This window comes from Moschus berezovskii, chromosome 8, assembly GCF_049115385.1.
Source record: "Moschus berezovskii isolate FMDL1 chromosome 8, NW_MosBer_1.0, whole genome shotgun sequence".
In the NCBI taxonomy this organism is placed as follows: Eukaryota; Metazoa; Chordata; class Mammalia; order Artiodactyla; family Moschidae; genus Moschus; species Moschus berezovskii.
Window position 1 is genome coordinate 106,208,451 of NC_142467.1, and position 19,522 is coordinate 106,227,972.

Below are 19,522 nucleotides of genomic sequence, written 5' to 3' on the forward strand. Positions count from 1 at the left end.
GAGGAAGGCATGGCAACCCACTCCAGTATTCTGGGCTGGAGAATCCCATGGACAGAGGAGCCTGGCGGGCTACAGTCCATGGGGTTGCAAAGAGTCAGACATGACTGAAGCAAGTGAGTACACATGCACGCACTGGAGCATGGAGGGGCCCCAGAGAAAGCTGGCTCGAGGACGGACGGGTCAGGGTGCTCTCCAGATATATTCCCAAAGCAGTCAGCGCAGAAAATATGCCAGATGCGAGAGGCTGAGGTCAGAAAACAGGAGCCCAGAGCCTGCTGCTCATCCTGAACTTTCTGGGAAGACAGCACCAGTGGGGGGCCCCAGCAGCCGGTTCAGCTCCTGCTGCCAGGCTTTCTTCACCCCAGAGGTCCACTGGCGACTCTGTGCCCTCGAGATCTTTGCTGGAGCCGTGCAGGACCTGGGCGCTCTCCCGGGCACGAGCGGATCTTTGAGCAGGGACGTCCTGGTGACTGTTCCCCAACACTCTGTCTCTCCTCTTCCTGTTTCTGTTCCTCTTCCCTGCTCCTGGGATGTGCCGCCAACCTCCAGAGACCAGCTTGACCCTGCCGGGTGCCAAAGCTTCCATTCCTTCCAGGCGAGGACCTGGACTCAGGCTGTCTCCTCCTCCCCCACCCCATTCCTGGTCCCCCAGCGACGGCATCTCAGAGGTTTCTGCCACCAGCTGCAGAATCAGGCCCACTTGCCCCACCTGTTTGGATTTTGCCTCAATATTGGACAACTCAGAAAACACTCCACCAACACCTGCTCTGGGCAGGAGCCATGCTTATTTGCTGTTGAGCATCTGTCCTGTGCTCTTTAGGGTACCGAGTAGCATCCTGTCCAGTCTTGGAGAGCCCACCAGATACCGGAAGCAGATACCTCGTGTCCTGTCATGACATCCCTCGCCTCATGCCCTTCCCTTCCCTCCCTCCACTTAAATAACATGCACCAGCATGGAGTCTAGGCCCCTGAGCTCTGGGCTGGAAGCTCACTGAACCCACCTTGTTTCAGCCTCTCCTCCCCCTTACCCCTAACCCTCCAGCAGCAAGCAACTCCCTGCTGTCCATGGCTTGGCCTCCCCTTTCTCCTCTGGGTCTTCACCTAGCTGCTTCCTGCCCTCCTCCCCGACCTGTCCTCTTCTCAGCTCTCAAGACATGGTCCAGGGTCCCCTCTCCTGTAACACTTCCCACGGCCCAGCCATGTGTTCTTTCTGCTAGATCCCCAGTACTTGTCCTGATCCCTGGCACAGGGTATGAGTTCAACACAGGTTTGGGAGGGGGCCTTGAGAAAATAAATCTTTGCACCAAGTTGTCTTAAGTTAGGCAGTGAGAAGAAGTATCTGTCTCCCGGACAGCAAGGAATAGAGCAGATCAGATGCCATGTTTTGTAGAAGAGATGAATGCCTCAAGTATCACTGCTGAGCAGCCCCACCTCTTTATTTCAAAAAGCATGACTGGGACAAAGAAAAAAACCAGGTGCCCACAGCTGCCAGGTTGGGGACAGTTCCCAGCCCAGCCCCAGCCCATGGGTGTGTGCTGACTGCACCCGTATCTATAGTCCAGAGGGATGGCAGTCACAAGGGAATCAGCATCTCTTCCCAGGGCTGCCTGTCCCCAGGCACCTGCAGATGTCTCCACTGATCGCTCAATCCCGTTTCAGAAAGAGCTGTGTTTCGATGATGAGCTGGTGCTACAGCAGCTGCGCTACACAGGCATGCTGGAGACCGTGCGGATTCGCAGGTCGGGCTACAGCGCCAAGTACACGTTTCAGGTAGGACACATTCATGCACAGGTATGGCCGTCTGGGACACTGGCCACCTCCAGAGAGAACACTTCTCTGGAAGCTGAGCCTGGCAGGTTACTTTCCATCAGGGTTTCTCCACCCTGATACTGACCCCCGAGTAGGGAAGATCCCCTGGAGAAGGAAATGGCAATCGACTCCAGTATTCTTGCCTGGGAAATCTCATGGACAGATGAGCCTGGCGGGCTGAAGTCCATGGGGGTCTATAAAAAAGTCGGACACGACTAAGCGACTAACAGCAATAACTGTTGGTATTTGTACCAGATCGTTCTTTCTCATAGTGGGGAGCAGGGAAGGGGCTAGTTCCTCACAGGAGACGTGTTAAACCAAACAGGGAAGAGGGAATCACACAAGCAGATCCCTGTGTGACTTGGCTCTTTACTGAGCATTTTCTGTAATAGGCATTTTTTTTTTCTTTCTCCAATCTTTTTTTCTTAATATATATATTTTATTGAAGTATAGTTGACTTACAGTGTTTCAGGTGCACAGCACAGTGATTCAGTTATACATATACACATATATTATTTTTCAGATTATTTTCCATTACAGGTTATTACAAGATATTGACTTGTCTCTGTGCTTGTAATAGACACTTTTATACCCAGCTCTTTTATTCTGCCAACCAGCTGCAAGGCGGGCCCTGGTTCCTATTTTCCCAGTATGGAAACTGAGACCCAAGGAAATGACTTCAGGGTCCCTGGGCTTTCTAGAAACACAGAGTCTCACTAGTAACACCAAATTGGTGAAGACCAAATTTCAACAGATTTTCAACTATGTCACCATTGACGGCTGGGGCTGGGGCATGCTCTGTGGTGAGGGCCACCGTGTGCACCACTGCACATTGAGTAGCATCCCTGGCTTCCACCCACAAGATGCCAGGAACACTATCCCCCTGAGTTCTGACAACCCAAGATGTCTCCGTTTAACACCAAAATCCCCAGGGGTTAGCATAGCCCAGGTGGAGAACCCTTGGCTTATGCGGGGAGCTGGCAGCAGCTGTGCAGTGCTTGAGTGAGCACTGGGCCTGAACCTAGAGGTGGAAGCCCCTGATCCCCGTTCCAGGTTTACCTGCATGGCCTCAGGTACATGGCTTCATTGTGGCATGCCTGCCTCTTCTTATCCACAGAAACGGGAATATCATCTTTCTGATCTGCATAAACAGGAAAGGCAAATTACCAAAAAGGGAGAAAATGCCAGTGTGCTTCACTCATGATTGGCTATTAAACATTCAGCATAACTGTTTACTTAAACAGGACATACCAGGACTTCTCTGATGGTCCAGTGGGTTAGACTCTATGCTCCCAATGCAGGGGGCACAGGTTTGATCCCTGATGGTGGACACAGCGTCTCACATGCTGCACAGCATGGCCACAGAAAGGTCGGGGGCATACCTTGGGGATTTTCCTTGTGGTCCAGTAGTTAGGATGCTGCTCTTCTACTGCAGGGAATGAAGATTCAATCCCTGGTCAGGAAACTTAGATCCCACATGCCATGCAGTGAAAAAAAAGGCATACCTCCAGCTGTGTTCAGCCCTCTAATGAATCACAGACTGTGAGCCCCTCAAAGTCAGCTTCATCTTCTGGCTCTCCCCGCAACAATGCCAGCACCCGGCAGGTCCTCATGATATGATCACTCTCCCACTGACTGAAAGATGCAGTGCTCTGCGTCTGCGAGTCTTTCTTAAGCTTCAGACTATTTCCGAAAGTCCCAGATCTTAGTTTTGTCAACACGATTCACATCAATCCAAGTTTTGGCTTCGGAAACGACTTGACCGGGGAGTTGCTAGAGCCCTGTTCTTTCTGGTGGCAGAAGCCCTCACATAAATTCTCCTTTCTTACCCAAAAACACCCAGGATTTCACAGAGCAGTTCCAGGTGCTTCTCCCTAAGAATGCCCAGCCCTGCAGGGAGGTCATCTCTGCCCTGCTGGAGAAGATGGACATAGACAAGAGGAGCTACCAGATCGGCAAGACCAAGGTCAGCAATCACAGCCCTCGGAGGGCCCTTATACCCATACCTTCCACTCCACACAGGGTCCTCTCACAGCCCACGCCACTCCCTGGAAAATAAGGGCTCTGCTGAGGAAGTACATTTCTTGGGGTACAGCACGTTATTTCTTCCTGGAAGGCAGAGAAACAGACCTAAGGTGTAGGGCTCAGGCATCACTTTCTCAGTTTCTCATTTGTAGGCTAAGAACCATCATACCATAGCACAGGGTGTTCAGGGGACTGGTCAGTAACCTTTGTGATGTCTCACAGCTCGCCAGCGAGTTAATCATGTAGAGTTACCATGTGACCCAGCAGTTCCTCTCCTAGATATAAACCCAAAAGAATTGAAAACATGTGCAAACGAATCCTAGTGCATGTACATTCATGGCACAGTTCTAGTCACAATTGCCAGAGGGTAGAAATAGCCCATGTGTCCATGAACAGATGATGGATAAATAAAACGTGGGCCATTCCCATAGTGGAATCTTATTCAGCTCTAATATACACTTACGTGGATGAACCTTGAAAATGTTATGCTGAGTGGAAGAAGCCAGGCACCAAAGGTCTCATAGTATATGATCCAGTTAATATGAAATGTCCAGAACAGGTAAATCGATACAAATGGAAAGCGGGAGCTTCCCTGGTGATCCAGTGGTTAGGACTCTGCACTTCCAATGCAAGGGTTGAAGGTTCAGTGCTGACTCGGAGGCTAAGATCCAACATGCTGTGTGATGTGAACCCCCCAAAAGTTTTAAAAATAAAAATAAGACACAGCAGATTAGGGGTTGCCAGGGGCTGAGGGAGGGGGATTAGGAAGTGACTACTAACGGATACAGAGTTTCCCTTGGAAGTGATGACATGTTTCATAGCTGGATAGAGGCGACAGCTGCACAATATCATGAAAGTACTAAATGCCACCAAATTATTCACTTTAAATGGTTCCTTTTATGTTATGGGAATTCTATCTCAACATGAATTTTTTTAAAAAACTCCTCTTGGTCAGATCAGTAGTCAGTACACCAGCTCAGTCTCACTCACTACCAAGTGGGCTGAGCAGACCTGAGTACAGGGGTCCTGGAGGCCTCACCAACGCTTCCTGTGCCCACCCCCAGGTCTTCCTGAAGGAGACCGAGCGGCAGGCCCTGCAGGAGACACTGCACCGGGAGGTCGTGCGGAAGATCCTGCTGCTGCAGAGCTGGTTCCGGATGGTGCTGGAGCGCAGGCACTTCCTGCAGACGCGGCGGGCAGCCATCACGATCCAGGTGCCCAGGGGGCCCGCGGGGTGGGGGGCAAGGCTGGCTGGGGCCACGCACACCCAGCCCCTGAACGCCCCCTCCACTCTCAGGCCTGCTGGCGGTCCTACCGCGTCCGCCGGGCACTGGAGAGGTCGCAGGCAGCCGTGTTCCTCCAGGCCGCGTGGAGGGGCTACCGGCAGCGGGCAGCCTACCAGCACCAGAGACAGAGCATCATCCGCCTCCAGAGCCTCTGCCGGGGGCACCTGCAGCGCAAGAGGTAAGCAGAATGGGACTAAGCACCCCCCCACCCACCCCCAACCTCCAACCCCCCAGAACATTCCACCCACTCAACACTCAAGCACTACCTGAGATACCCCCTGGCCGGTAGAGCTGTCAGAATGTCCCTGTCTGGGTGCAGAGAGGCTGAGGAGGGGCTGGCAGGCATCTAGCCAGTCTGGGCACACTGGACCCTAGAGAGACACTCCAGGGCTGTTAGGTGGCACCTGTGGCAACCCCAGATCACCATTGGTGGCACTCAGTCTCTGCCAGAGGACCCCCTGCACCTGCCCACCCCCAGCCACTGAGCAGAACACCTGGACTCAGAGGGTTTAGGCCACTGGGACCAACCCTCAGGGGGGCCCTCTTGTCCCCACTCACAGGAAGTCCACCAGGCCAGGGACCCCAGAGGAATTCAGGGAGTTCTGAACAGATTCCTCCTGCAACAAACCTAATAAAGGTCCCCTGACCCTGATGGCTCAGATGGTAAAGAATTTGCCTGCAATTCAGGAGACCCAGATTCAATCCCTGGGTCAGGAACATCCCCTGGAGGAGGAAATGGCAACCCACTCCAGTATTCTTGCCTTGGGAATCCCATGGACAGAGGAGCCTGGCGGGCTACAGTCCATAGAGTTGGACCCAACTGAGCAACCAGTATTTTTCACTTTTTTCACTGAACCCATTAGGCAGCAGTGCCCATGACAACATGAGGCTATTCCCAGTCTCCCCCTTTCCTGGCTGAGGATGGGTCCACCTTTCCAGAAGCATCTCTGGGGGCCAGGGTCTCACCCCTTGGCAGAGGGGGAGCCTGGCCCCCCAACCCTGTACCTGCAGGTGGAACAGGGTTTCCCGACGCCCTGCGGGGATTTGCTCCTGAACCCACCTCCTTTCCTCCCCCGCCCCACCAGCTTCAGCCAGATGGTGGAGGAGAAGCAGAAAGCTGAAGAGAAGGAGAGGGAAGCCGAGCAAGCCATGAAGGAGGAAACTGCCGAGGCTGGGCTGGCCCAGGCAGCTGGGCCAGAACCTGAGCAGGACCTGGAACCCTCCATGGAGGGTGAGCCTTTGGACCTGGAGCCCGAGGTGTGGCCCAGCGACGGGGCTCCCCCAGCCGAGAGCTGCCAACCTGAGAAGGAGATCCTGAGCATGGAGAAGGCGCCCCCAGCCTGGAAGCACGCGGCTGAAGGTCGCGATAAAGTGCCCCGCAGCCGGGAGAAGCGTGAGTCACGGCGACAGCGGGGGCTGGAGCACGTGAAGCTCCAGAACAAACACATCCAGTCCTGCAAGGACGAGCACACCCTCAGAGAACTTTCTGGAAAGAATGTCCCAGGGTCAGAGGAGAGCCTCCTGGAAGACAGAAAGGAGGGCAGGGAAGATGAAAGCTCTTCGGATACCAGGACTGAGATGGAGATGGCGGCCCCCAAGAAGCAGCCTCAGGTGCCCCCACAGGCTGCGCCGAGCAGCCCGGACTCAGGAGAAGCCCAGGCCGGGAGCCCCAGGCCCGGCCACGAGGAACGACCCACCAGCCTGGCCCTGGAGAGCAGGGTCACCATGCCGGGTCCCAGTGCCACCCCGGAGACCCCCAAGGACAAGAGCAAGCCAGGGATCAGCCCCAGGGCCCAGGAGAGGCCCGACAGTCCTGGAGGCTCCACACAGATTCAGCGGTACCGGGATCCTGACACTGAGCGGCTGGCCAACGCCGTGGAGCTGTGGCGGGGCAAAAAGCTGATGACCACGGGCAGCAGCACCATGCTGAGTCAGTCCCTGGACCTCAGTGAGCGGCATCGGGCCGTGGGGGCCACCCTCACACCCACAGAGTAAGCCTGCACCTTCCTTTGTCCAAGCGAGGGCTGGGGATGCCGGGGAATGGGGGGTGGCTGCACAGCATTGTACATCTCAGAAACACGTGAGGTTCAGTGCCTGAGAGCCGACACCAGATGGGCAGCAGCCCCAGGGAAGCAGGGTACCGGAGGGAAGGTTGGGAAAGACGAAGCCCCTTCCCAAATGATCCGTATTCACACAGAAAGCCTGCAGCCTTGTGGTGGGTGGCCCCTCGGGTTGAGGTTCCCCTCTCCAGCCTGCCTGGACCTCAGTTTCCTCATCAACGGGTGGGGGTGATTGCGCGCACACACCTAGAGGCTGAAGGAGCAGCTCTCGACACACTTGGACCCCTTCTTCTTCTTGTTCATTTGCTAAGTTGTGGCCAGTTCTTCGCGACCCCAGGGACTGCACCTCATCGGGCTTCCCTGTTCTTCACCATCTCCCAGAGTTTGCTCGAACTCATGTTCATTGAGTCGGTGATGCCGTCCAACCGTCTCGTCCTCCGTCGCCCCCTCTCCTGCCCTCAGCCTTTCCCAGCTTCAGGGTCTTTTCCCGTGAGTCGGCTCTTCACGTCACGTGGCCAAATATTGGCGCATCAGTATCAGTCCTTCAGTGAATATCCAGGGTTGATCTCCTTTAAGGGTGACTGGGTCCATCTCCTTGCAGTCCAAGGGACTCTCAGGAGTCTTCTTGAACACCACAGTCCAAAAACATCCATTCTTCAGTGCTCAGCCTTCTTTATGGTCCAACTTTCACATCCATACGTGACTACTGGAAAAACTGTAGACCCTGGGCCCCTACTAAGCTAAATATCAGTGACTCCAAGACCCAGCCCCTTGTTGCAGAGGCAAGCTTCTGCAAAGGAAGGAAGAGGTGGAGGAAGACACACACCTTCTGCTGGGACAGGCTTTCTTGGCCTCGGCATGACCGGCCTCTGGGGCCGGCTCCATCTCCGTGGTGGGGGCCGTCCTGAACACCATGAGGTTCAGAGCAGCATCCGCGGTTTCCACCCACCAGATTCAGTAGCACCGCCCTTCCCCCAGTCCTGACAACCCCAGATGTCTCCTGCTCACCCTTGTCAGTAAAAGCCACATTTCTGTGATCTCACAGGGAGAGGCGTGTTTCCTTTTCCACGAGTGACGTCTCCAGGCTCCTCCTGTCCCCATCCCAGACCAAGACTCAGGTAAAGCTTCAGGTAGCGGTTCCCACCCCCTGCGGGTCCGAGCCCACTTCCGTCCCAGCTGCCCTGGCACCACCAGGAGCGCACGGTGGATAGCAGGCACGGTGGCACCGGGGGAATCCCTGCTTTCCCTCTGGCAAGGCCGCCTGCCTTTGCTCACCCAGCCCCGCTCCCCTACAGCCTTCTGCCGAAACAGATGGGGAGCCCAGCACGAAGAAGCTGGCCATCCAGAAGAAGAAGTCAGCCGACGCAGCCTCAGGGACAGACGCCAGCCTGTCCCCAGGCTCCGCCGAGTCTAAGTAGGTGTAGGGTTTGGGGGTGGGCTTGGGTACACCCAGGGTGTCCAGGGCCTTAAGTCCAAGAGCAGTCCAATCTCCTAAACCAATCCCACTCTTGATGCTGCTGCTTTTTTGGGCCACTTGGTTTGCAGGCTCTTAGTGCACTGACCAGGGATTGACTCTGACCCCTCAGCAGTGAAGGTGCCGAGTCCTCGCCACTGGACCACCAGGGAATTCCCATAAGCCAGTTGCACTTACGAAGTTCAGTTGAGGAGACATTTACTTGGCAGTTCCACAAAGAGAAACCCACATGGAGCACAGATTGTTGCTGCATCAGGGTGAAATGATTCCCATTGAAGCCTGGAGCCAGTGTGGGTCACCTCCTCTGAGGCCACAGGCAGTGTCCCTTTGGCCATTTATGAAATCATTACCAGGCTTGTCAGGTGGCACCAGTGGTAAAGAACCCACCTGCTAATGCAGGAGATGTAAGAGACTCGGGCTCAATCCCTGGGTTGGGAAGATCCCGTGGAGGAGGGCGTGGCAACCCACTCCAGTATTCTTGCCTCAAGGATCCCACGCACAGAGGAGCCTGGTGGGCTACAGTCCATAGGATCACAGAGTCGGACACGACCAAAGCGATTCAGCATGCATGAACGGAATCATTACTAGCTCCCAGCATCCCCATCCCCACATCAGGGAACCCTCCAGGTCTTTGAACCACAAAATCTGAGTCACAGCGTTATCCCCAAAAAGTCCCTGCCACCGAGATGTAGGTGGTTCACAGAGCAGAGAGGTTGGGCCCTGGGACAGGAGAGCTTTGATCCATACACTTAATGCGAGCTTGGGGATAGTGAGGAGTGGACTGCAGTGGGAAGAGAGAGCCCCCCACTCTCGGGAGGCCCCCCACCGCCAAAGAGTACCGCACACAGGGTAGCTTCAAAGAACAGGAACTCACTCTCGTGTTTCTAGAGGCCAGAAGTGTGAAATCAGGGCGTGGGCAGGGCCGTGCATCCCTCCAAAGAATCTCAAGGAGGGACCCCTCCTTGCCTCTTCCAGCTTCTTGGGGCTGCAGGCACTCCTTGGCTTGTGGCTGCACCCCCTCCCCCAATCTCAGCCTCCATCTTCATGTGACATTCTTCTCCTCTCCTGTTTCTTCTCTTTTTTTTTTTTCTGGCTGCGCTGGGTCTTGCTTGCTATGCGCAGGCTCAGTAGTTGCAGTGAATGGGCTTAGCTGTCATGAGGCATGTGGGATTTTAGTTCCCCCAACCAGGGATTGAACCTGTGTCCCCTGCATTGGAAGGCAGATTCTTTACCACTGAGCCACCAGGGAAGTTCCTTTCTGTCTCTTATGAAGACAACTTCTCACTGGCTTTAGAGCCCATATGGGTAATCCAGGATGACTCAGAATCTTAAGATCCTTTGTTCAGTGTCTTAGTCCATGCAGGCCGCTGTAACAAAACACCACAGACTGAGCTGGAGGCTGGAAATCCAAGATCAAGGTGCCAGCAGATTTGGTATCTGGTTCATAGAGGCCTTCTACAGCATCCTCACATGGAGGAAGTGGCAAGGGAGCTCTCTGGGGTCTCTTAAAAGGGCACTACTTAGAAGGGCACTAATCCCATTCATGAGGGCGCCACCCTTGTGACCTAATTACCTCCCAAACTATCACACCATCCCTAACACCATCACACTGGGAGTTAGGCTTCAGTATACAGATTTAGGAGGACACATTCAGTCCATAGCATTTAGTCATATCTGTGAAAACCCTTTTCCCAGATAAGGTCATGCTCATAGGCCCTGAGGGTTAGCACATGAACAAATCTTTGGCGGGGGGTCATCCTTCACCCCATCACATATCCAGAATCCACAGTACATGATTTCGGGCTTATTCTTTGAGTCCCCCCACAGAAACCTTGTGCCTATAAAAGTATCTTGGGGGAGGAAGGACGGGATTTTTTTCCTCTCTTGCTTTGCAGGCTCTCTGCTGTGGCACATGATCTTCCCTAGTTGTGGCTCAAGGGCTGCAGAGCATGAGGGCTCAGGAGCTGCAGCGAGTGGGCTCAGCTGCCCTGAGGCATGCAGGACCTTGGTTCCCCAACCAGGGATAGAACCCACGCCCCCTGTACTTAATGGCAGATTCTTAACCACTGGCCCACCAGGGCAGTCCCCAGTTGTCTTTACATATGAAAATAGGGTCACAGTGTGACATCTGCTTGGTATCTCACTCTTCCGCCCAACTTCCCTGTCAGTTCACACAAACCAGCCTTATTTCTAATGGGATCCCCTGCCAGTGGTAACCAGTGAAAGGGCTATTTCTCATTAACAGCAGGTTGGCCCTTCCTTTGGCCTCAAATCTGCCTTCATTTCCTGAGACTTAAGCAGAGCCCCGTATTTTCTCCTGTAGATCCACATTTAAGAGACTTTTCCTTCACAAGAGCAAGGATAAGAAATTCAGCCCGGAGGGTGGAGAAGAGGCAGAGAGCGCCGCACCCGGGCAAGCCATCCTGGAAGCTGCCACCACCAAGAAGAATCTAGAAGGTTGGTGATTCCCAGACTCAGAGATGGAGAGCAGAGCCCCTGGGTCCACTGAGGATCGTCCCAGGTGGGGACTTGAGTCAGCTGTGGGCTGAGCCCTGGTCACACGGTTTCAGGGCTGGTCCCCATCCCCAGAGGCACTTGCCAGCCACAGAACTCAGTGCATGGGGTGTGGGGCCCTAGTTCCCCATGCTGGGGACCGCATCCTCCCCAGAAACCCACCATGCTCACCAGCCTCTCCTGCCCCCTTCCCCACCCCTCCAGTCCCCTCCAGCCACCAGCACCGTCATGCCACAGGAGAGAAGCACCCCAAGGAGCCGGGAGGCAAAGGCAAGAAGAACCGAAACCTCAAGGTTGGCAAAATCACGGTGTCGGAGAAGTGGCGAGAGTCCGTGTTCCGCAAGATCACCAACGCCAATGAGCTCAAGTACCTGGATGAATTCCTGCTCAACAAGGTGGGCGGTGGGGAACTGGGTGAGTTCCCTGGGCCGGGAACTCTGGGGGCAGGGGTCCCACGCAGAGTGGCCCCAGACCTCCCCGGGGAGCGGTTGCCACTTTGTAGTTTTCTGAACCGTCACACCAAAGCCCTTATCATGTGGGAACAGAAAGGCCAGGTCTGTGGTTCCAACACACAGAAAGTTCTGGAAATCACGTGCTTATATCTGTGTTTGGCATCTGCTGGTTTTCTACAAAACCCAGCTAGGATTCCCGTGAGATCACTTGTAGCCTGCAGTCGTCCTGTTCTGTACACATACTGACATGCCGGCAAATGTGTCTTACCACAAGGACTGCTCAGTATGAGGAGCCGTGTCATACCCGAAGCCTCTCTTCTGGGACCCAGCCCTACCCTCACCCACTGAAATCGTCCAGAGTACACGGGCGTGTGCACACGTGGGTTGGGCACCCGGCAGATGCATTTTATTCTGAGGTTCCTGCACAGGACAGTTGAGATCTGCTGATTGAAGACACTTGGTTTGCTGTCCCACAGCGCCCCTTGGGGGCAGTTTCCTGCTTTCTCCCCGTGAGGAAGCACTGGCCTCCAGAATAACCTTCTAAACAGAACACCAGACACACACCAAGTGCTGCCAGGCTGTTCCTAGGTCCTGTGGCCTTTCCTCGCCCTACCACGCAACTGCAGTTGATTGTGCACAAATTACTTTATTTAGAACACTTTTGGGGACCTCCCTGGTGGTCCAGCAATTAAGACACTGAGCTCCCAATTCAGGGGGCCCAGGTCCAATCCCTGGTCAGGGAGCTAGATCCCACATGCCACAACTAAAACCCAGCTTGCATGCGTGCTCGGTCGTGTCCGACTCTTTGCAACCCCGTGGACTGTAGCCCACCAGTCTCTGTCCATGGAATTTTCCAGGCAAGAGTGGGTAGCCATTTCCTCTTCCTGGGGATCTTCCCGACTCAGGGATCCAAACCAGTTCTCTCACATCTCCTAAACTGCAGGCGGATTCTTTATCACTGAGCCACCTAGGAAGCCCCCAGGACCCAGCACAGGCAAATTAATTTTTTTTTTTTAATTTGTTTACAAAATGCATTCAGTGCAAGGCGATGGTTGGGCACTTACTGTGCTACTAGAGGGGCTTCCCAGGGAGCACTAATGGTAAAGAACCCGCCTGCCAGTGCAGGAGGTGTGAGAGAGGAGGGCTGGATCCCTGAGTCAGGAAGACCCCCCTGGAGGGCATGGCAGCCCACTCTAGTATTCTCGCCTGGAGAATCCCATGGACAGAGGAGCCCGGCGGTCTGCAGTCCATGGGGTCGCAACTGACTGTACTTAGTCACATGTGTGCAGTAGATTTAAAGAAATCAGGTGTGTTCACACCTCAGTTTCAGGCAGCCCCACAGCCAACAGAGCAGCATTTGAGAGCTTCAGAGGGAGCCATCAGGCTGATGGGAACAATAAAGGGTTAAGACACCCTTCAAAGGGGGAGGCATCTTGAAATGATCAGGCTATGTGAAGCAGCCGCAGTCCTGGGCTATGGCCAGGAGTAAGCGCCTGTGACAGGCAGCAGGAAGGGCCCCGTTAAACCAGGGTTTCTCAGCCAGGGCTGAGTCTGCCCCTAGGGGACACTTGGCAACATCTGCAGATGATTTTGCTTCTCACAACTGGGAAGTATTCCCAGCACCTAGCAGGGGAGGCCAGGATTGCTGCTCGACACCCACAGTAAGTGATCCCAGAGAGACCAGGGTTGACAGGAGGGCCCGAATGGTTCCCAGGGGAGCCAGGGAAGGACCTGGGACAGGGCAGAGCAGTGACCACCCAGATGCCCGGCTCCAGGCAACACAGGTCTCTCCCTCCGACTCCAGGTGAATGACCTGCGTTCCCAGAAGACTCCCATCGAAAGCTTATTCATCGAAGCCACCGAGAAGTTCCGGAGCAATCTGAAGACCATGTACTCCGTCCCCGTACGTGGAGCCCCAGCCCCAGGGAGGGGCCCCGAGGCAACCCCCACCCCCTCCCCAGTCCGGGCGCCACCTTCCGTCTGTCCTACGGGAGGGTCACAGCCTGCATTCCCACAGAACGGGAAGATCCACGTGGGCTACAAGGACCTCATGGAGAACTACCAGATCGTCGTGAGCAACCTGGCAGCCGAGCGTGGCGAGAAGGACCCCAACCTGGTCCTCAACCTCTTCCAGTCACTGCTGGACGAGTTCACCCGCGGGTACACCAAGAACGACTTTGAGCCTCCCAAGGTGGGTGCAGCCACTCCAGGTGCAGGAGGGTCCCTGTGCCAGCATGTCGCTGGGGGGTCAGGTGGGGGCGCGGGTATCCCCAGGGGCCCCACACAGACCTGGCCTGTGTGCTCTCTCACAGCAGAGCAAAGCTCAGAAGAAAAAGCGGAAGCAGGAACGCGCTGTGAGTATGTGTGTTCTCGTGTGCATGGGTGTGTGTGTGTGTGTGTGTGTGCGCTCACGCACACCTGGGGAAGCATGTGTTTTCCCACCCAGCCCAAAGGGATCCCCACCCTGAGATGCCATGGGAGATGTCCCCACCAAGGGGCGCCCTGGTGACTCCAGGGGTCCACCTGCCCACTCAGCCCCCCTCCCCCGCAACCCCAGGTCCTGCAGCACAATGGGCATGTGTTCGTCAGCTACCAAGTGAGCATCCCCCAGTCCTGTGAGCAGTGCCTCTCCTACATCTGGCTTATGGACAAGGCCCTGCTCTGCAGCGGTGAGTGCCCCTCCCCCACTGTACCCCCGGACGCCCACCCCACACCCTCTGACCCCTACCCCGACTGCATCCCCAGCCCCTCACTGTGGGGCCTAACCCCAGCTACAGGACCAGTCTTTTCAGAACACTGCCCCCGGACTTCCCTGGTGCTCCAGTGGTTAAGACTCTGCCTTTCCAATGCAGGGGGCACAGGTTTGATCCGTGGTCAGGGGAGTTCCACATACCACAGGTTGTGGCCAAAAATAAAAACAGAAAAAAAGAATAGGCCCCTCACCACGGGGCAGTGAGGCTGCACCTCACCCACTCATACCCCACCGCTACTGTCGTGCTGGGTCAGAGGCCGGTCCTCAGCTGACCCCAAGGCCTCCCCCCAGCTCCGCAGCCTCCCCTCTGCACACCCACCTGGCCAAGTCCCCCTGGGCCCTATTTGTTCTTGTTGCCCTCACTGCCTGAGCTGCCAGCCCCTCCTTATGTGCCAGGCAAGGCCAGTCAGTCCCCACAGGGACCCTGAGAGACAAGTGCAGCCCAGAATGACCCAACTGGCCCCCAGTCGGGCAGCCAGGAGGTGACCAAGCCTGGGTGGGAACCCAGTCGTCCCCTGGAAGCCCAGGCCGGGTCAGACAGGCCTCTAGCACATCTGTCTTCCTGCCAGAACCAGTTAGGGCTGGCTTTCCTTCCAGGCCAGGGTAATTTCCTCTCCCCTCGGCCCGTGTGAGGAGCAGCCTGCCACCTCATGTCCATAATAACTGCCCAGGTGGTTGTCACTGTCCCGACACCGGGATGGGCAGCCGCGGGACCCCAAGTCCCTGAGGCGCTGTTGGTGACCACCCTCTCCCGCCACAACCTAGTGTGCAAGACCACCTGCCACAAGAAGTGTGTGCACAAGATTCAGACCTGCTCCTTCACGTGCTGGAAGAAGGTGAGCCCGCCGAGGCTGGGAACTGTCCAAAATACCCGAGGGCGGCCGTCCTGAGAGAGGTGGAGGAAAGGGTGTGCCGGGTGCAAGGCCAAGGCTGGTCATCAGGCCGGAGCGCAGAGCTGGAGGCAGGGGGCTGGTCCTGTCAGCTCCCAGGACCCCCCCAAAGCTGGGGCCGGATTCGTGTGTGCATCTCAGACCCCGGCCCCACTCTCCCCACCCCCAGGGGCAGGGAGACCCCCCCTCTGCACAGAGGGGAGGTGGGGTCCTCAGTGCTGGGCTGCGGCACTTAACTTAGAGACGCCGTGCCAGTGGCCATCAAGGGACCTCCACAGCCCAGCATCTCTGGCAGGTCTGCAAGAGAGCATAAGGGGCAGGGGACGGACGGAGGCCACAGAGGAGGCCCAGGGGATGACAGGGAAGGCAGCCAGCCCAGGCCTGACCCGTCCCCACTCCCCATCACAGGTCGAACCAGGCGCTGAGTCGGGCCACTTTGGCGTGTGTGTGGACAGCCTGACCAGCGACAAGGTCTCAGTGCCCATCGTGCTGGAGAAGCTTCTGGAACACGTGGAGATGCACGGTTTGTACACCGAGGGCCTCTACCGCAAGTCAGGTGCCGCCAACCGCACAAGGGAGCTCCGGCAGGCGCTGCAGACAGGTTTGTGCTGGGGGAGGTGGGTGGGCTTCCCTGGTGGCTCAGACAGTAAAGAATCTGCCTCCAGTGCAGGAGACCCGGGTTCCAGCCCTGGGTCAGGAAGATGCCCTGGAGAAGGAAATGGCAATCCACTCCAGTATGCTTGCCTGGGAAATCCCATGGACAGAGGAGCCTGGCGGGCTACAGTCCACGGGGTCGCACAGAGTCAGACACGACTGAGCCACTGAGCACGCATGTGGGAGGTGGGTGCTGGGGGAGGGAGGGGACGTAGACGGCTGAGTGTCAAGGGCAGGAGGGCGCCACCTGGGGCTCCAGGCTCAGCCTGCCCGCCTTCCTCATGCTCACCGGCCCGTGCGCCCACCCTGCAGACCCCATGGCAGTCAAACTGGAGAACTTCCCCATCCACGCCATCACCGGGGTGCTCAAGCAGTGGCTGCGAGAACTGCCCGAGCCCCTCATGACCTTCGCCCAGTATGGCGACTTCCTCCGTGCCGTCGGTGAGTCCCCGCCACTGTGGCGAGGGCGGGCAGTTGGTCGAGGGCAGGGGTCAGAGGCTTGAGCCTCTGCTATGGCCAGTCAGGGAGGAGGGACCCCCATCTCCCCAGCTCAGAAAACAAGGCCTTGGCTGGGCCCAGGACCGCTCTGTGGCCCTTTCTCCTTGCCACATACACTGCCCCGGGCCCTACACGGTGGGAGGCTCCAGGCGCCCTGGGGCCCATCGGGTGGGGGCCGTGGGGCGCTGACACCCGGGACCCTCCTAGAGCTCCCAGAGAAGCAGGAGCAGCTGGCTGCCATCTACGCCGTCCTGGAGCACCTGCCAGAAGCCAACCACAACTCCCTGGAGCGGCTCATCTTCCACTTGGTCAAGCAAGTGCCCGTGCCCTAACTGCCGGCTGTCTGGGGCGGGGGGATCCCAGCAAGAGCCCCGCCATAGCATTCTCTGGGTTGGCATGCCCTGGTGGCTCCCTGCCAAGGCATGAGCCTGTGTTGGGGGGTCCAGCTTTTTCGTGGACCTTTTTCTTCACCCTGCAGAAGCCAGCGTTTCTCACCTCCCACCTGCGGCAGCACTTTCCCCACAGTGACCCCCAGCCTCTGGACTCTGGTTTGGGGTCTCCCTGCAGCCACCCCCTAATTGCCGCTTGCCACACAGGGTGGCCCTGCTCGAGGATGTGAACCGCATGTCACCCAGCGCGCTGGCCATCATCTTCGCGCCCTGCCTTCTGCGATGCCCCGACAACTCGGACCCCCTAATCAGCATGAAGGATGTCCTCAAAATCACCACGTGAGTGCCAGGACTGGGCAGCCCCCACCCCCAACACACACTCAGAGCAACCCAGCCAGGGATCCCACAACTAAACAGGACAGCCCGCTCCAGAATCCTAGGATAGCCTAGCCTCGGTAGCATGTAAATGTGCCTGCAGAGAAAAACCCAGAAGAACATACCCCAGGGAACTTCACACTCCCAATTCAGGGGTCCCGGGTTCGATCCCTGGTCAGAGAAAGGAGAATTTCCATGATTTCTCAGTGGACAAAGAATCCACATGCAATGCAAGAGACACAGGTTCAGTCCCTGGGTGGAGAATGTCCCCTGGACAAGGAAATGGCAACCCCCTCCAGTATTCTTGCTTGGGAAATCCCATGGAGAGAGGAACCAGGAGGGCTACAGTCCATGGGGTTGCAAAGAGTCAGACACGACTTAGCAACTAAACCACCACCACCACCCTAGGAGGTGTCCTGAGGACTGGGGCCCTACATGGACTTCATTTGTTCTCTCTACCCTTCCTTCTTTTCTTCTGAAGTCATGTAGAAAGTCATGACTTTCTACACTCACACTAAACCCAAACTCCTGACAAAGTCCAGATGTGCGCTGGCTGCTGTGATCGGTGAAAGGGCTCTTGTGACAGACGAGGGCAAGAAGCAGCCAGGCCTTGTGGGGGCATCTGAGGCTGACCCAGGAGACCTGGCAGCATCTCCCCTCCAGCAGCAAGAGCATCACTCCTGAGTTCTTTTGAGGGTGAAAACCCAAAAACAGGAGAAATCCCTCATCCCCAGTCCAGGGTGGGGGACAGATGGTGAACCCCACATGCCCAGCCTCTGGGAGCAGTGGAAACCGGCAGCAAAAAGGAGCAATTGTCTCAGGGTTCCTTCTTCCCATCAAATGATCTTCAAAATTCTCAGAAAGTTCTTCAGAAGGATGGATTTCCCTGATAGTCCAGTGGTTAAGACTCCAAGCTTCCAACACAAGGGGCTCAGGGTTCAATCCCTGGTCAGGGAACTGGGATCTCACATGCTGCACAGTACAGCCAAAACAAATTAAAATGAATGAAAGAAAAAGGACTCAGAAGGGCATCAGCAGACATCCATCAGTAAGAGGACACTGTTCACGCAGTGGGTTGTAAAAGTAAGAACTTGTCACCCAGGGCTGTGTCACGAGGTGAACACAGGCAGGCCTGAGGGCTGTGCCTGACCGTGAGTTCCCCCAGGCATAACCAGCAGCTGGCAGGCAGAGAGGAGAGCCCACTGAGGCCCTGACACTACGTGGGCAGCCCTGTGGCGTTGACAGATTTTCTTCCAACCTGTTCCAGCACATTCCTTGGTACTTTTTTTTTAATCTGTGATCCTGACAATAGACCTGAGTCATGACTGCCTCTCCATCCAAACTGAGTCCATCCCATCCCACCACGCCCTCCCTGCCCTGGTACTGACCATTCCACCGACCAGCAACCATTCCAGGCTAGCCCTGACCACTGAGCAGATGTGTCTTGGGTCACAACTTTCTTCTAGAGCCCTTGGGGCCACCTGCCTACAGCCCATGGGGTAAATGGCCCAGCCTCCCTGGTACTGTACTTCCTCCTTCAAAGGAGGAGGCTTATTAAGACAGGGATTCAGGCTCAGAGAGGTGGGGTGAGCCGCATGATATCACATAGCAGGTGAACCAGGGCCACGAAACGAGCCACAGCCTTGCCCGTGGCCCTGCCTGGCCTCTGGGTGTCCATCTCAGCCACCATGCCCCAGTCTTGGGCCAGCATCTCCCTAGATGTGGGGCCCTCATGTTGGCCATCCCCCGCCCCCATCCCGAGCGGTAGCTGAGCAGCCTTCTCCACAGGTGCGTGGAGATGCTGATCAAAGAACAGATGAGGAAGTACAAAGTGAAGATGGAGGAGATCAACCAGCTGGAGGCTGCCGAGAGCATGGCTTTCCGAAGGCTTTCTCTGCTGCGCCAGAATGCTGTGAGCTATGCTGTGCGGGGCTTTGGTGGGGGGAGCTGGGCAGGGGCGGAGTTTGGGCGGTAGGTGCAGTCTCACTTGTCTGCCCAGCGCACACTTCCAGCACACATCCTTAGCCGCAATCAGCCTGACCTGGGGCCTCCTGGCAGCATGGTTAGGGGCCGATTCCTCACCTCGGCCAAAAGACCATCGTCCTAGACCAGCCTCAGGGTCGGCTGTTCTTCTCAGCAGTTGGGGAGGAACCTGTCACCTACTTGGTAGGGCTCTTGGTCATTCTCCAGCCACAGCCCTGGCTGACCTAGGCCCCGTCCACAGGGAAACACCCACAGCAGAAGAGGCTTGGGGTGGGGGGGCGGATAGGAGGATAGGGGCCAGTCTCAGGCTCCTGTGGGAGGACCCTGTCCTGTCCCCACAGTCACACATGGCTGTATGCCC

At 56.4% G+C, this 19,522-nt stretch overlaps 1 protein-coding gene across 9 annotated transcripts in view; it reads left to right on the top strand.

The window, feature by feature from the left end:
- The window catches only part of MYO9B (myosin IXB), a 108,351-nt gene that overhangs the window by 85,882 nt on the left and 2,947 nt on the right, over positions 1-19,522 (top strand). For 8 of the 9 annotated variants that reach the window (XM_088839153.1, XM_055428655.2, XM_088839155.1 and 5 more), the window contains 19 exons: positions 1,660-1,770; positions 3,653-3,775; positions 4,899-5,048; positions 5,132-5,298; positions 6,206-7,111; positions 8,226-8,298; positions 8,476-8,594; positions 10,978-11,111; positions 11,373-11,563; positions 13,425-13,523; positions 13,638-13,811; positions 13,933-13,974; positions 14,178-14,289; positions 15,138-15,208; positions 15,671-15,863; positions 16,229-16,357; positions 16,622-16,727; positions 17,011-17,142; positions 18,967-19,090. In XM_088839153.1, the coding sequence (XP_088695279.1) occupies positions 1,660-1,770; positions 3,653-3,775; positions 4,899-5,048; positions 5,132-5,298; positions 6,206-7,111; positions 8,226-8,298; positions 8,476-8,594; positions 10,978-11,111; positions 11,373-11,563; positions 13,425-13,523; positions 13,638-13,811; positions 13,933-13,974; positions 14,178-14,289; positions 15,138-15,208; positions 15,671-15,863; positions 16,229-16,357; positions 16,622-16,727; positions 17,011-17,142; positions 18,967-19,090 (3,156 nt within the window). The remainder of the gene's footprint in view (positions 1-1,659; positions 1,771-3,652; positions 3,776-4,898; positions 5,049-5,131; positions 5,299-6,205; positions 7,112-8,225; positions 8,299-8,475; positions 8,595-10,977; positions 11,112-11,372; positions 11,564-13,424; positions 13,524-13,637; positions 13,812-13,932; positions 13,975-14,177; positions 14,290-15,137; positions 15,209-15,670; positions 15,864-16,228; positions 16,358-16,621; positions 16,728-17,010; positions 17,143-18,966; positions 19,091-19,522) is intronic. The other variant, XM_088839152.1, reaches the window with a different exon arrangement.